The sequence below is a fragment of the Anthonomus grandis genome, chromosome 12 (assembly GCF_022605725.1).
Source record: "Anthonomus grandis grandis chromosome 12, icAntGran1.3, whole genome shotgun sequence".
Taxonomy (NCBI): Eukaryota; Metazoa; Arthropoda; class Insecta; order Coleoptera; family Curculionidae; genus Anthonomus; species Anthonomus grandis.
Window position 1 is genome coordinate 17839049 of NC_065557.1, and position 14433 is coordinate 17853481.

At 29.6% G+C, this 14433-nt stretch overlaps 1 protein-coding gene across 16 annotated transcripts in view; it reads left to right on the top strand.

Annotated features, from left to right (window-relative positions):
* Positions 1-12733, top strand: part of LOC126743099 (CUGBP Elav-like family member 4) — an 885098-nt gene extending 872365 nt beyond the window's left edge. For all 16 annotated transcript variants that reach the window (XM_050450048.1, XM_050450052.1, XM_050450047.1 and 13 more), the window contains one exon: positions 10659-12733. In XM_050450048.1, coding sequence (XP_050306005.1) covers positions 10659-10786 — 128 coding nt within the window. In that variant the 3' untranslated portion in view covers positions 10787-12733. The remainder of the gene's footprint in view (positions 1-10658) is intronic.
* Positions 12734-14433: the final 1700 nt, after the last annotated feature.

The window sequence follows — 14433 nt, forward strand, 5'->3', positions numbered from 1 at the left end:
TAATAATATATCAAATTTTATTTATTCATTTGCAATAGCTAATTAAAATAAAAATTCGCAAGCTGTCAAAGTTAGTCTGTTCATTGACGGAAATAAAGTTAAGATGGCTCTATTTATTTCAAAGCAAGTCCAAATTCAACCCCTTCTGACAGATATGAAGGACTTCTGTATTGAGTCCCGGTTACTGTTGTTATAAAACTTTTAAAATAAACATCAATTCTTCTTTCACGAACAATATTCTAGAGTCAGGTTATAACTTTTATTTGGGACATAATATAGCCCTTTATGTCTAAATCACATATAACCTCACATAAAAACTAGTGAAGTATAACTACAAAATAAAAGCAGAATACAAAATAATATTTATATAGTTTAGGCTGTACCTTTTTTTAACAATATCGGTAGATCATGAAATAGGCAGCTTAAAAATTTTAGAATTTTGGAAAATGGTATTTATATGTAGTGGTAAAATGGGAAATATCTCATTAAAAGTGAGCACAGGCTTTAAAGTCAGATAATTATTTCCTACAATTTTAATATAAAATTAAATGGCAACACGTTAGTAGAATTTTGTAGTATCTAAAAGCTTATATTAAAACCTTGTGCGTTTCTAAAATAATCACCATGAAGTTCCTGCAATTATTACAATTTTTGTATTTAATTTAAGAAACTTTAGAAATTTTATAGTGATGCGATGCTTCTAGCCTTAAAATCAGTTTTAGTACAATTTGAAGAAGTTGAATTTTTAATACAAAATGGTAAAATAACTTTATATCATTTGATACATAGATTATGGTTTTTTTTCTATTTTCACCTTAGAGCAGGTTTTTAGTATAGTTTTAATATAAAACTGGGTGAAAAACAGTACAAAACAGGTTTCATAAAACCTACTTACAATATCCAAATCAAACTAATAAATTGAAATTATAAAAACAAAAAAATATAAAATAAGTAAAAGAGAATAAAAAACAAACAAAAGAATAAAATAGCGCGTTTAACTACATATATACATAAATATTAAAGTTAAATATACCCCTTTAGCAACCTTTTAAATTCTCTCATATTACCACACTTCATAATATTATTTAGTGACTTATTAAATTTGCTTAACCTTTTATAAAGAATAGAATTCATCCATTCAGCTATAAACATTCTAAAATATTGTCATATAGATATCATAGATATAGGACGGTAACATTATCTACTAACATTTGAATAAAAATAAAATATTAAGCATTAATTCCATTGGCTTATAACCATTACATTTTAAAATGGCTCGTATTACCGGGTTTTGAACTAATTGTAGTTGTTCGATTTTAAAATTACGTATATTATACAATAGGGTGGAACATAATTTTAGATAAGGAGCTACTAGGCTAATACTTATATATAATAATAGTAGAGTATTTACTGACAAATGCTTATTCACCATTGTATAATATTTAATTTGGATTTCATGTTTCAACCTTAAATTGTTCACAGCAATACTTAGATTTTCCAAGTTAATATTGACTAAACTATGTTTTTTTCCCAAACAAGCAGAACTTTGATTTTGCTTTATTAGTTAACATTAAAATAAGTTATTTACATTTTTATTGATATTGTTTTTTGCATCTCATCTAAATTTTTTCCAGCCAAATAAATCATGGCATCGTCAGCAAATAATTTTGATTCACACCTATTAACAGAATTAGTTATATCATTTATATAATAATAAAAATAAAAGAAGACCTAGAACAATGCCTTGTTGTTGTACACCATATTCTAGCCCCAAATCGTCTCATAATGAATTGAAAAATTGTACTTTTTGTTGATCTTTTTTTAAATATGATACTTTTAAAGCTATACTTTATGAAAGTTGCTAAAGTTGTTATGATAATATGCCCCTATTAACAGCTACAAAGACTCATTATAAATCCAAAAAAAAAATAATTTTTGAAAAATGATTTTTTCGGAAACCGCAGTGGTTTGTTGCTAGTATATCACTAATACAAGTGATTTTGTATTTGATTTTTGACTGCAAGTTCTAACACCATTTCATAAACCTCAAGAGTATTAGTAGGTCTAAATCCATTTGCCAAGTAGGTTTTTGGTATTTTTTGGACAGATATCACAGTCGATTCTTTCTAAGTCTCTGGCAATTTATCGCTTGTAAGTTATATGTTTAAAAACTATTTAACATCCTATTTCCAACAACACCATAAGCATCACACAATAGTTTTTTTGAAATGCAATTTTTTATATTCCTTAATATGTCTTTCATATCTGTCCTGCTTATTAGCTGAAAATTCAAGAACTGACTAAATTGCAAATAAAGTTGCTAATAATAACTTCCGAGTGGGAGTATTTTGGAATGCTACCTATGATTTCATGTATACTAGTGACAAAGTAATTTTAAATTTATCAGAAATTGTTTGCTTATCTTCGATTATTGCTTCTTTAAACTTTATTTTACACCTAATTAAGATATTTTTCCCGGAGGTATTTTGTGATGTTGTTTTACAACTCTTTTAAATTAGTCAATAATATTTTTAAAGTAATTATATTTTTCGTTTTTTTAGCAGATTGACAATGAAGTTTCAATTTTTTTTAAATTCTCGCCAAAGTGCATCATTTTTTTCATTAACAGCATATAAGTCATCTTTAGTCTGCAATTTTTGTCATATTTGACTGTTATCCATTATTAATATGTATAGATACTTTTGTTTTATAATAAGCTTTTGATTAGGATACATAGTATTCAAAATGTTGTTAATATTATATATCAAAAAATACCTCCTATTGTGTTTACATCTGCACTATCATTATTCCACCCTGTATTTAAAAGATAATTGTGTAGTTGGTCGGTATTATATTTAGTTATTAATCTACGGTTAACAATTAAATCTTTATTATCATCATCTATCTTTTGATCTGGGTAAATAGTTATATTACTATGATCACTAATCTTTAGGATTAAAAATATATCACAGGGAAAATCTTTATCATTTGTAATAACAAAATTAGGAATTAGCACTTCTATCAGCTATGCCCATTGGTGAATCAATAGTTTGAGTAAAGGAGTTTGTGTATGTGATAGGATCTTATCTTCATAAAATAATATTTCTAGTAAATCAAAATTAAAATCGCCCATATCAATCCTCTCAAACATGCTTGCCTGATCAATATATTTTTTCAAAAAATCAATAAACTTTGGGTTTTCGGTCTGCAGTGGGTGATATTAGTATAATTAGTAGGTGGTATTATATAATATACTCTACATAAATCCTTGACTTTCGATAAATAAAGGAATTGAGAAGGAAATACCAAACATAATTCTGTAAGCAATGGACATTTTTTAAATTATAATTAATATTATTACGAATAAAAGCCATGGTACCTCCGGTTCAATTATTAGTAGTAGTATATTGCTCAATTTGGTACCCCTTAATACTTAATTTACATCCCGATAAAATTACAATTTTTGGGCGTGTATCGTTTATGAAAAACCCTATTTTTGTCTTTATTATTTAAAAACCGCTGGCATTTAAAACTAAGTTTACTAGAATTAGGGGCTTTTTTTCGGATCTAATTGCTATGTTCAAAATTTATCTTCTTGCATAATTTTAACTCCTTTAAGTTCACACTTTTGTATATCCCAGACAACATGATCATTACTTAATGACATATCATATTTTTTATTAGAAAGTAGACAGAACATTTCTTTATAAAACTAGCACAATCTTTAAAATCGTATTCTTGATTACATTTGGGACAAAAATTTTTATTTTTACAATATTCACAGATATGACCATACTGACAACATCTATAACATTTCATAACAGCGTATTCGTTATATACAGGACGATTCCATTCAATATTAACTTTTTTCTGTTTATAAATAAAATATAAGTATTATCGTCGACCTCTAATATCAAATTAAATCTATGTATTGATTAGGATCATTTTGTTTAATTACGTTTTTTATGATTTCAACGTCACTGTTTTTAGCTCACTTTCATTTATTCCCGCAACTTTGGTAGGATACTGTAAAATTTTGGGACGTTCCACACTGCACTTATCACCAAGCCGGCTTTGAATTTCTGACTGAATATATGATATCGCCCTATCACTACTGCAGCTCAGAATGAGGGCCTCTTTTATTACGATTTCAACGGTGACACCTATTCCTTTATCAGTTGGATCTTAAAGAATTCTTTGATTTTTTTAACATCATTCTCTCAGCCTTTTTGGTTAACAACAAGTATTTTATTATCTTTTTGGGTAACTGATGAATATTGTAACGAAATTCGGGAACACATTTTAATTATCAACGTCAAAAACACTAACCTAACTCGCCTTGACTGTCGTTTTATTATTTCCAAGGTAAAAACTGACTAAACAATTAAAACTGAATGAATTGTCACGAAGCGCGTCATTTTTAAAACCCAATGGAACAGTTTCGAAATATTTAGAATTATCTTTATTGTTTTTGCCCAAAGAGACCAATAATTTTAGGAGATGACTGACAGTCAAAGCAAGCAAGTATACAAATTCTAGAAAATTATAACTACAGGGATTTACAATAATATAACCTAAATAACCTAAATCGAGGCCAAAATGGAGCTTTTGAACAAGATGAACTACTTAAAAACTAAACACTATAGATAAAAATATTAAACCAAACGTAAGTAGAACCCTAAAGAAACCCTACGAATCAACTTTAACTACAGAATACTAATAAAATTGTACAAAAACTAGCAGAATAATTAACGTATTTACATTTTCATAATACTATGTTGTTTCAGGGATAGGTAGAGATAGAGCGATATTTTCAGCTTGCACACCTTTTAGCTTAGCTATTTCTAGACAAAGGTTCTTAGCTAAGAGTAGCTCAACTTTTTGGTTAAGATCAGTTTTATTCACCAGCAGAACAAATGTTAAGTTAATATTATCAATAATGTTTTTATCAATGTACGGTTCCTCTACACGGCTTCTTTTCCTTGATCTCTCTAGTTTGTTTACATCAGTTTTCATTTCCATCATAGTTTCTGAGTATTGCTTACACCTTTAAGTGGTTTTTCTAATGTAAAAATCCCGTAGATCGCGGTTTTCACATTTTTCATGATAGTAGTACTTACACACAATATTCTTTATAACAGATTTTAAATCACTAAAATTCATTTTACAATCAAAGGAGTTTATATCAGGATCGCTCTTATCCACCCCTTCGATTGAAGCTATTTCAAAGAAAATGAACAACAACAAAGTCCGGAATATAGTTGTGGTCTAGGAAAGTCAACAACTTATTAGCGCCAAGAAATCAAAAGTAGCAACACTAAAAAATATATTAACACTTAGAAAAATGAATTTCACGTTAACTAGTAAAAATTCCTGACCGTTTAAGAAACTTGTTTCGATACGTATTATTAAAAAAATAATTTTCAGCCGGTATCCCAGAAACAAAAAAGTTTAAATTTTCGTATTTACTAATTCTTTAATATTTAAACGTGGAGAAGAGACACTAACAACATTAGGTGAAAAACTATCTTATCTCCAAAGTGACATTAAAAAGTCTGCTTGTTAGTAAAACTGAAAACTTGTGACAGGTCGTAAAAAGATTCCAATATTTTAGATTTTAGACTAAACATAAAACTAGGAAGACTTATTATGACGAAGTGTTAATATAAATTGCACTTTTAATGTTCAAGAGAGTTTTCGATCCTAGTTGAATAACCCGTTATGGGAATTTTATGATATTGCATTTTGCTTGTAAAAGCGATGAAACAGGGTTTTTTATGCTCGCTCTTCCTTGCTAGTAGTTTTACGATATAGCTTTTATAATTTTCTAAAATAACTTAGAAGCATTTTAAAGTGTAATAAACTATTGAAAATTAATTAAATAAGTATAGGGGGAACAAAAAAAATAAATATTTGTTTAAAAAGCGAGGTAGATATAGCAAAAAATATTAAAACAAAAATTGTGGAATCGTATTTAAATTATCAAACTTATGTTTTTAATTAACGAAATTAAACCGCCTAGTGGTAGAGTTATCAAAATTAAAAATAATCTCTAGATACTTTTTTTCATTACTTTTTTTTTAGTTTTTTTTCCCTTAAACCCCTTTATTGGTAAGATATAGTACTTCAAAAATTAAATATTCTAATTCCAATTCAAAATAAATTTATTTATCAATAAAATTACGAGCATAATTATCAATTTATCAATTTACAATAAATAAACCATTATGATAAATAGGAAAATACCTTGTAAAATTTTCTTAGTATTTATTTAATTTTTCTTTACTGATTTTTGTATAGTTTTCAAAATATTTCTATTTCTTCTCTTAAGCGTTGTATCGTCCTTCCCTTTATAATTCCCTTTTTTTTAAATTTCATCTTTATGAGCTTTACTTATTTTTTAAAAGACTTAAAAAATTTCTGAAATTAGTACTAGCGATTGTAGAGTTACCAACAATACCTGTCTATCTAATCACGAAAGAAATAGGTCAAAAAATTAAATATTTCCCTATTTTTTTCTTCTCATATGGAGTAGAGTCTGTTCAAAATTGTAGCATTTTTGATTTAGCATTTTTGTAGCACATAATGCAATTTTCTTAAACTCTATAATTTGAAGGTTTTTCTGTTGCTATATTTTTCCTTACACAATAATAGCACGAACTTTCACAGAAACTAATTTTCCAACCTATATTATACCTAAAAACTTTTGTTCTTAACATTTTCATAGCTTGTGCAAAATTAGACATAATTGTGAAGGCATTCTGTAAGTAAATCGCGCATTTCTTCGGAAGTCTACTATGTTTAAGAAAGATAAATGGAACGGACTTGTATTTGAATTATGCTGATGTCTTTTATTTTAAGTTATATAGGGCGTCCAAGATAAGGATCCTAAGCATGGGGATCTCAGTACCTATTGAAGTTACAACTTAGGTTAAATCAGAAAAAAGTTGCGTACATCGAAGCGTATTTAAATGCCGTTGAGAAGAATTTTATGACCTACCGAGATATTGAGGAAGAATGGAAATTTGCCAAAATCTATTTTATTTTTTTCTGACCTTATTTTAAATGATATAAACAAACTAACAACACTTTTTCACTGACACTTCTTAAGAGCTACGTGATGGCGTTTTTAGATTTAAAATCCGACGTTTCGTTTTCGAAAAACCATCATGAACTTTATTTTTTTATATGGCCCGAAAAAAAGTACCCTGTATCGGATTTAATTTTTTATTATAAATTCGACGATGTCATATCACATGTCACATTTTTTTTATTAAATGCAATATTTATTTTTTTTTAATCATATTTTTAAGTAGGCTTTCAAACAAATAATGCTGTGACATTTTGACGCAAATACCTCTTACCGTATCATGGTTAATGTTTGTGGTTGGATAATATAACAATAATTGTTGAGTTGATTTAAAGTTATAAGTTATTATTAAGTTTTTAGAGTTTGTGTTGTTGTTACAGTTTTTATTGTTTATTTTTTTGTTGTGTTAAAATCGTTGACTTTGCCGGGTGGCCTGCTATATTTTGTGCCAAAAGAACAAAGTAAATACAGCAGCAATGTATTTAAATGAATTTCCAGATAGAAACCAGCCATGTAAGTCAATTTTCTTAGAGTTGGCACGAAATTTTAAAGAATATGGTGCATTTAAAAAGCCAGTTTTATCTAGGAAAAAAGAATCTTCCGAAAACATTCAAAATAATGTGTTACAAGCAGTTGTTGAAAACCCTACTATCTCAACCAGGCAAATTAAGAAAAATGTAGGTGTAGCCAAATCCCCTGCTCAATTTATTTTACGTATAAATAAATATCATCTTATTTGAATCATTTAGAATTTGCCAAGCACTGAAACCAGGGGATCTGGAACGACGACGGCATTTTTGGTGATTGGTACACACGCGCATGCGAAGATGATATAAATTTCCTTGCAAAAATAATATGGTCTGATGAAAGTTTAGTGATATAAAGTAATGGTGTCTTTAATTGCCAGAATAGTCCATACTAGACGCAACAAAATCCTCGCATTAAAAAAACATCAAGAGCGCTTTAGCTTTAATATGTGGTGTAGAATTTTCGGCACCCAAATACTAGGTCCATTGATTTACCACAATTCATTACCTGGATACCTTCAACTGTTGGAAAATAATTTGGAAGACTGCTTGGATAACTTACCGCTGGCACCATTCAGTAGTTGTTAGTTTCAACAAGATGGTAATTTAAGGCAGGTTCGCGGGTATCTTACGCAGAGATTTCCTAATGGAAAGTGGATTGGAACCCTCAGTGCAGTACCTTGGCCAGCACGATTCCCAGACTTAACGCCTCTGGACTTCTTTCTTTGGGGGTTTCTTAAAACCCAAATATACCAGCATTCTTTTGGGACAATCAAAATTCTTTTCAGCAATTAAAAAAATTTGTAACTAACGCACTCAATAGCATTACACCTGACATGTTGCATGCTGTTTTAAATTCTACGGTAAGAAGATTTTATTTATGTTTGGAAAATAACGGGAATCTGTTCGAACATCTACTTTAAATTAAATTAAAAAATTTTGATTTACTTGTTGTCTCAGTTATTTTTAAATTTTATTTATTTTTGAAATAATGATGGTAGATTAATTTTTTTGTTTATAAATAGTTCCTAGTCCCTGCCCTAAGGTCTTTTTTTTGTTTTCTTATTATTTTGTTTCTTTTTTTGTTGCTTTTTCTTAAGGATGTATCACTCAAAAGTGCCTCTTGCAGAGGTACTTTTGAGAAACGGTTTTTATAATCGAGATGCATTCCTATTTGCTAACTTCACTTACATCATAAGTACAACTGTTTTGTCATTTTTGATATTGGCAAATAAACGTTTTGAATTTGAATTTGAATTAGTACGTTCCATTACTTTGTAAAAATATATTTTACTAATATGGGAAATCAATGACTCATGAGAGGTATTTAGGTATGTCGAAATGTCAAAGCATTATTTTTTGCCAAGCCTACTTAAAAATTTGTAAAAAAAATAGGAAAATCGCATTTATTCTTGCATCTAATAAAAAAAAATGTGACATGTGATATGTGTTTGTTGAATTCGTAATAAAGAATGAAATAAAATTAATTAAATAAATAAAGTTGATCTCGAGAACGAAACGTCGGATACGAAATGTAAAAACGCCATCGCGTAGCTTTTAAAAAGTGCCAATGAAAAAGTGTTAGTTCTTTTTTTATAAGGTCAGCAAAAATAAAATCGACTTTGGTAAATTTCCGTTTTTTTTCTAATATCTCGGCAGGCCATGAAAATTTTTAAATTTTCTCAACGACATTTAAATACGCTTCAAAGTACGCAACTTTTTTCTAATTTAACCTAGGCTGTAACTTCAATAGGTACTGAGATCCCCATGCTTAGGATCCTTATCTTGGACACCCTGTATAGTTTAAGATCATCTCATCCCTTAGCATCTTTTAAAAAGAGACATGTCAGCAGTTCTTTTGAAGCAAGTTTTATTTTTGGTCTTAGATCTGTAGACTACAAACAATAATTACTGCAGACTCGCTGTTCATCATCTCCTTTCATTTTTAATTAAAATTACTAAATAAGTATGAATTCCTAAAATTTAAACATTTTTTATTTTAATTATTTTATAGGTTTAATAAGTACTTCTAAGTGTAGTACAAGCAATCTATCATTTGAAATTAGGAAAAAATCTATTCAGCATTTTTTTTGTTTGTTTCCTTATGTATATTTCTTCACCTTGCTGTTTTTTGGAGAATCCTGAATTTAATTTTCTGTTTAAAGCATGTAGAAAAAATTATAGAACAAAAAACTAAGTTTTTTACTAGTAAATGAAAAAGGGTTAAAATGTTTAACCCTCCTATTTTTGTAGAAGGGACGTATCTTTGTAGTGTGGGTTCAACAGGATACCTCCTTTCTTATCTATAGAGTAATAAAGGTGATATTTTTAGATACGCAATACCTTAAAAGCAATGTGTGATTTGTTAGAGTGTATTCTAAAATAAAAATTTTATGTGGAAACAAAGAGCTGTTAAATAACTTCTTTCATCTACAGGAAGTACTTGTAACTTAAACATGTTTTAATATATGTCGGAGAGTCACTTTCATTATTTTCGGCGGACATGTTCATTATAAGTAAATAAAACTCGTAATTCGTGAAAATACACACTTAATTAATAATACACACAATTACACTAAATAAACAAATAAACTAACGTTTATAACTAAATAAAATAATAAAAGTACCGTCGCGAATTAAATAAAAAAACTAGTGATCCGAAGCCGGTCTATCTATCATTAGTTCTCTCAAAACACTGCCTTTTCTTTTCCTTTATGGTTCTCCAAGCATTCATTCCCGGCTTCGTTCCACTCTCTCGATATCTCTTAAAAGATATTGAGTCATGTCCTTTATTTTATTTCTAAACAAACCTTACTAAAAATCAGCATGAACCCAGACTCATAAAAATAATTAATGGTCGGCCGTACCGCCGATCGTTGACAGTAACTTAGCACCAAGCCTAATACTAATGAAAACAAATCCTTATCTTAATGTTCTTAGAAAAATACGTATAGCCGACATATATATTTATATTAAGATTATTTATTTATTATCACGATTCAGATTTGAACTAGTTACTAAGTAGACATTTTGTTTTATAGGTTTTGTATCGTTTGATAACCAAGCCAGCGCCCACGCAGCCATTCAAGCTATGAACGGCTTTCAAATTGGAATGAAACGCCTGAAAGTTCAACTGAAGAGACCTAAAGACACGAATAGGCCCTACTGAACCTAAGATAACCTACACAAATCCGGCCACAAATTTGGCAAAGAACATTGTATCGCCATAGCATCTAGTCGTCATTTAGCTTATATTATATATATCTACAAAAAGTATGTGTGCGCTTAGTGGATTAACCTCAACATATTATTTAATACAAAATTGTATGTGACTTATTATGACTAACTGTGATTTCACATACAATATTAATACTAGTTGAAATGCTCAATAAATTAATGTTATGTATGTGAAAGCTTCTAAAAAAATAATGTTTGTTTAATAAGTATTTCTATATTCACATATCGTTATGATAAATAATCTTAAATTTTCAGTATAAAATATAAATGTTTTATAAAGTTTAAGATCTGTCAAAAAATATATGCGATTTTGATATGTTGAGGTTTAAGCTAAGCTCTACTAGGAAGGAAGGATACAGTAACCAAAAATTAAACTCATTTTGGTTTAGCAGCCTAGCAAGTTTGATAAAATAGCATAAGAAATGAACATAGCCAGCTAAAATTTAAATCTTTTTTAGATTTAATTTTTGATGTGACCTAAGATGATTTTTAAATGCTGATTTATGCTCTAGTAAACGACTAAAAAAAACGTTTTATTTTTGTAGATAGGGATTTATAGACGTGAAAAGTGCTGGGCCGCCAAACTAGTCGAGAAATTCCAAATGGGCTGTGAATACTAAAAATCAGTGTTGATTGTCAGACCGTTTTGTATTCTCGTGAAATAAATGTAATATTTGCTATTTTTAATACTCTGCTAATATGCTTATAAGTATTTTAAATAAATGTATATTTGTAACATGACAAAATCTAGGGTTTACTGTACCGTTTCTTCTATCTCATCCGTTGCCAAAACTATTGGTCCAAGACCGCACACTCTGGGACTAAGGTATGTGCTCTAAACCAGAGGTTAAGCGCACGAACCGTTACTTGTTAACAATCTTTAATATGTGACCTGTTGCCATGTGTTTGAATTGGCATAACATTTCATCCGAAACTGCAACCAAAGAAAAAACATTTTTACTGAAACTCTAAGCATAATCCTTAAAAACGTACCAACTATATAATATACCTGTATATTTTTAGTAGTAGTTACATTTAGGCTAGTTAAAAGTTGAAGCTACTTTTGTAAGTTAAGATTTAAAGTTGTTGCTTAAATGAGAAAATATAACAAAATTTTTAATGTTTTTTTTTTTATTTAAGCAATATTCCATAGATCAGAACTTACATAGGGTATTTGCCATCTATCGATTTTAGAACAATTTGTTCACAAGTTATAATAATATTTATCTAATTATACTGATAAGTTTATATTATAATATTATTAAATATCGAGTGCTGATTGAGCGTTTTCGCCAAAATAGTTGTTAAAAAAATTAGTTTACGCTTTGCAAAGTAAGACTAACGCCACCTGGGTATGAGATTAATAAGGTAAATATAATTTTAATAAGAATTGCTTTGATACAGAAAGACATGCAATTTATTCAAATATTTAAGACATAGAAATATTTTATACTATACAGGGTGTTTCGCAAAGTAAGATTAAGAAAACTTTACTTTTGGAGGTATTGCCAGTTGATTTTTGTTTATGAGTGATTTGCATTCATTTTTATCTGGACTATTTAAAAAATAAAATTATCAAAAATTTATTTTTGCCTTATATAGTATGCCTTAAATAACGTATGCTGCTAATGCTCTCTTAGAAAGTATAAAATATACGAAGGTTTAAAACTTGCCAATTTTGATGCTTATTCTAAATCCTATAGTAGGGTACAATCTAGGGTAAACTGTCCAACAGTGAACCATTTTTATTTTTTACTCATTTTTTAAAGAGAATAGAGAAGGTAAAAATTTGCAAACTTCAGCTTATATTAGTTATTATAATGATGTATTAAATACAGGCACCATTTAACAAAAAATAATATAGAGTTAATCTTTATAATTTTTTTTTTTAAACCTGTTTTGTGGTTTACTGTGTACCACCTTGTGGGTACAATGAACCATCTACACTGTTCACAGTGAACCAAAAACAAAAAAAAAAACGAATGAAGTATGATTATGTATTTTTCAATAATTACAACCAGTTTTAAAGTTTTAAATTCTAAAAATAAGTTAACAAAAATAAGAACTTAAATTAACATTAAATTTAAAATAGGAATTTTGCCTTGAGGTACTTCCATTAATATGAGGCTTTGGTAAAATAGTTTTTATGTCCGCTAGATCTATATCTGCCATATCTGTAACAAGAGGCATGTAAAACATATTGTCTATAACTTTTCTACGCAAGAACGTTACAGAAAAACTATTTTTATTTTCTTTTAAAATTTTCTCCACATAATAAATAATATTTTTCTTTAATTGAAATTCTGCAAGCACAAAGTCATCAGGAAGTGGGGCTCTCTCAAGAGCACACTTAATACCTGGCAACGCTTCATCTTCTGATGTCTCATTATCACTGTCTAAAACCAACGATGTGTCTGAGCTTGACGATGAACTTTCCATTAGGACTCTCTTTGTCTTCTTCGGAACTATTCGTCTTTTACCTTGTTGCTCCATTTCCAAGAGGTCCTTTTCAGGAGTGTCAGTTGCAATTAGACTCCTTCCCGCTTTGCGTCTTTTCCTTGTATTTTTTCTGGCGGCTGCACGGAGTGGTGGTTGAAATTCTTTGGGAGATATAAAAATATTTTTGTTGTTTTGTTGATACGAAGTGGTTGGAATAGGAGACTCGATATTTAGGTTTTTCTCGATACCATCTGGTTAATTGGATATAGTAGCTTTTTCTTTTGACATGTCAGGTTGTGAAGTGTTTGTGTTTTCTTCAATATCATCTCTGTCATCTGGGTTTCCATTTTCCACCTCTTGGTCCAAAATATATAGGTTTCGATCCCCAGGGTCAGGTCTATCGGTGACGGAGCTAGGCATAAAGTCAACTTCTGAAAAAATGTAATTTATAAATAGAATGATGCTAATTCATAAATAGTAACGGGAATCCCAGGATTTCTCAGCATCCAAGAATCAATAGAGGCATTATAATATTCTTTAAACGGCTTCATTATACCAACATCTAATGGTTGGGTTTTCTGCGTTGTATGGGGTGGAAGGGTTAAAATATTAACACCGTTTTCCTTTGCAATATCAATAGTTCTGATTATCAGGTGCGATTCGTGGTTGTCCATAATCAATATGGATGGATTCTCTTTTGAAGATGAGCTATGCTTGACAAAATGAAGCATCACCTCGCTAAAGAGATCTGAATTCATCCAGCCACTGGACGTTGCCAAGCCCAAAGAGCCTGGTGGAGCTCCATTAAGCATATGCAATTTAAAATGCACTCTGGGAAATATTAAAGCTGGCGGTAGACTTTGCCCACTTGCACTTACGATACAACATGTAGTAACTAATGTTCCCTTTTCTCCACTGGGTACTTTGGACAAGCATCTTATACCCTTGGGTGCCAAGACTCTTTGAGGTTTTTGCACGGTAGTAGTGGAAGTTTCGTCCAAATTAAAGATTCGCGTCCCATCGGCAAACCGTGGATCTCTTTACAAAATATTATAAAGATTATCAAAAAATTTTCCCACATTTGATCGATTAAAAGAGGTTGCTCTGGCTAGACTACAACGCTCTGGGCATCTTAGCGTC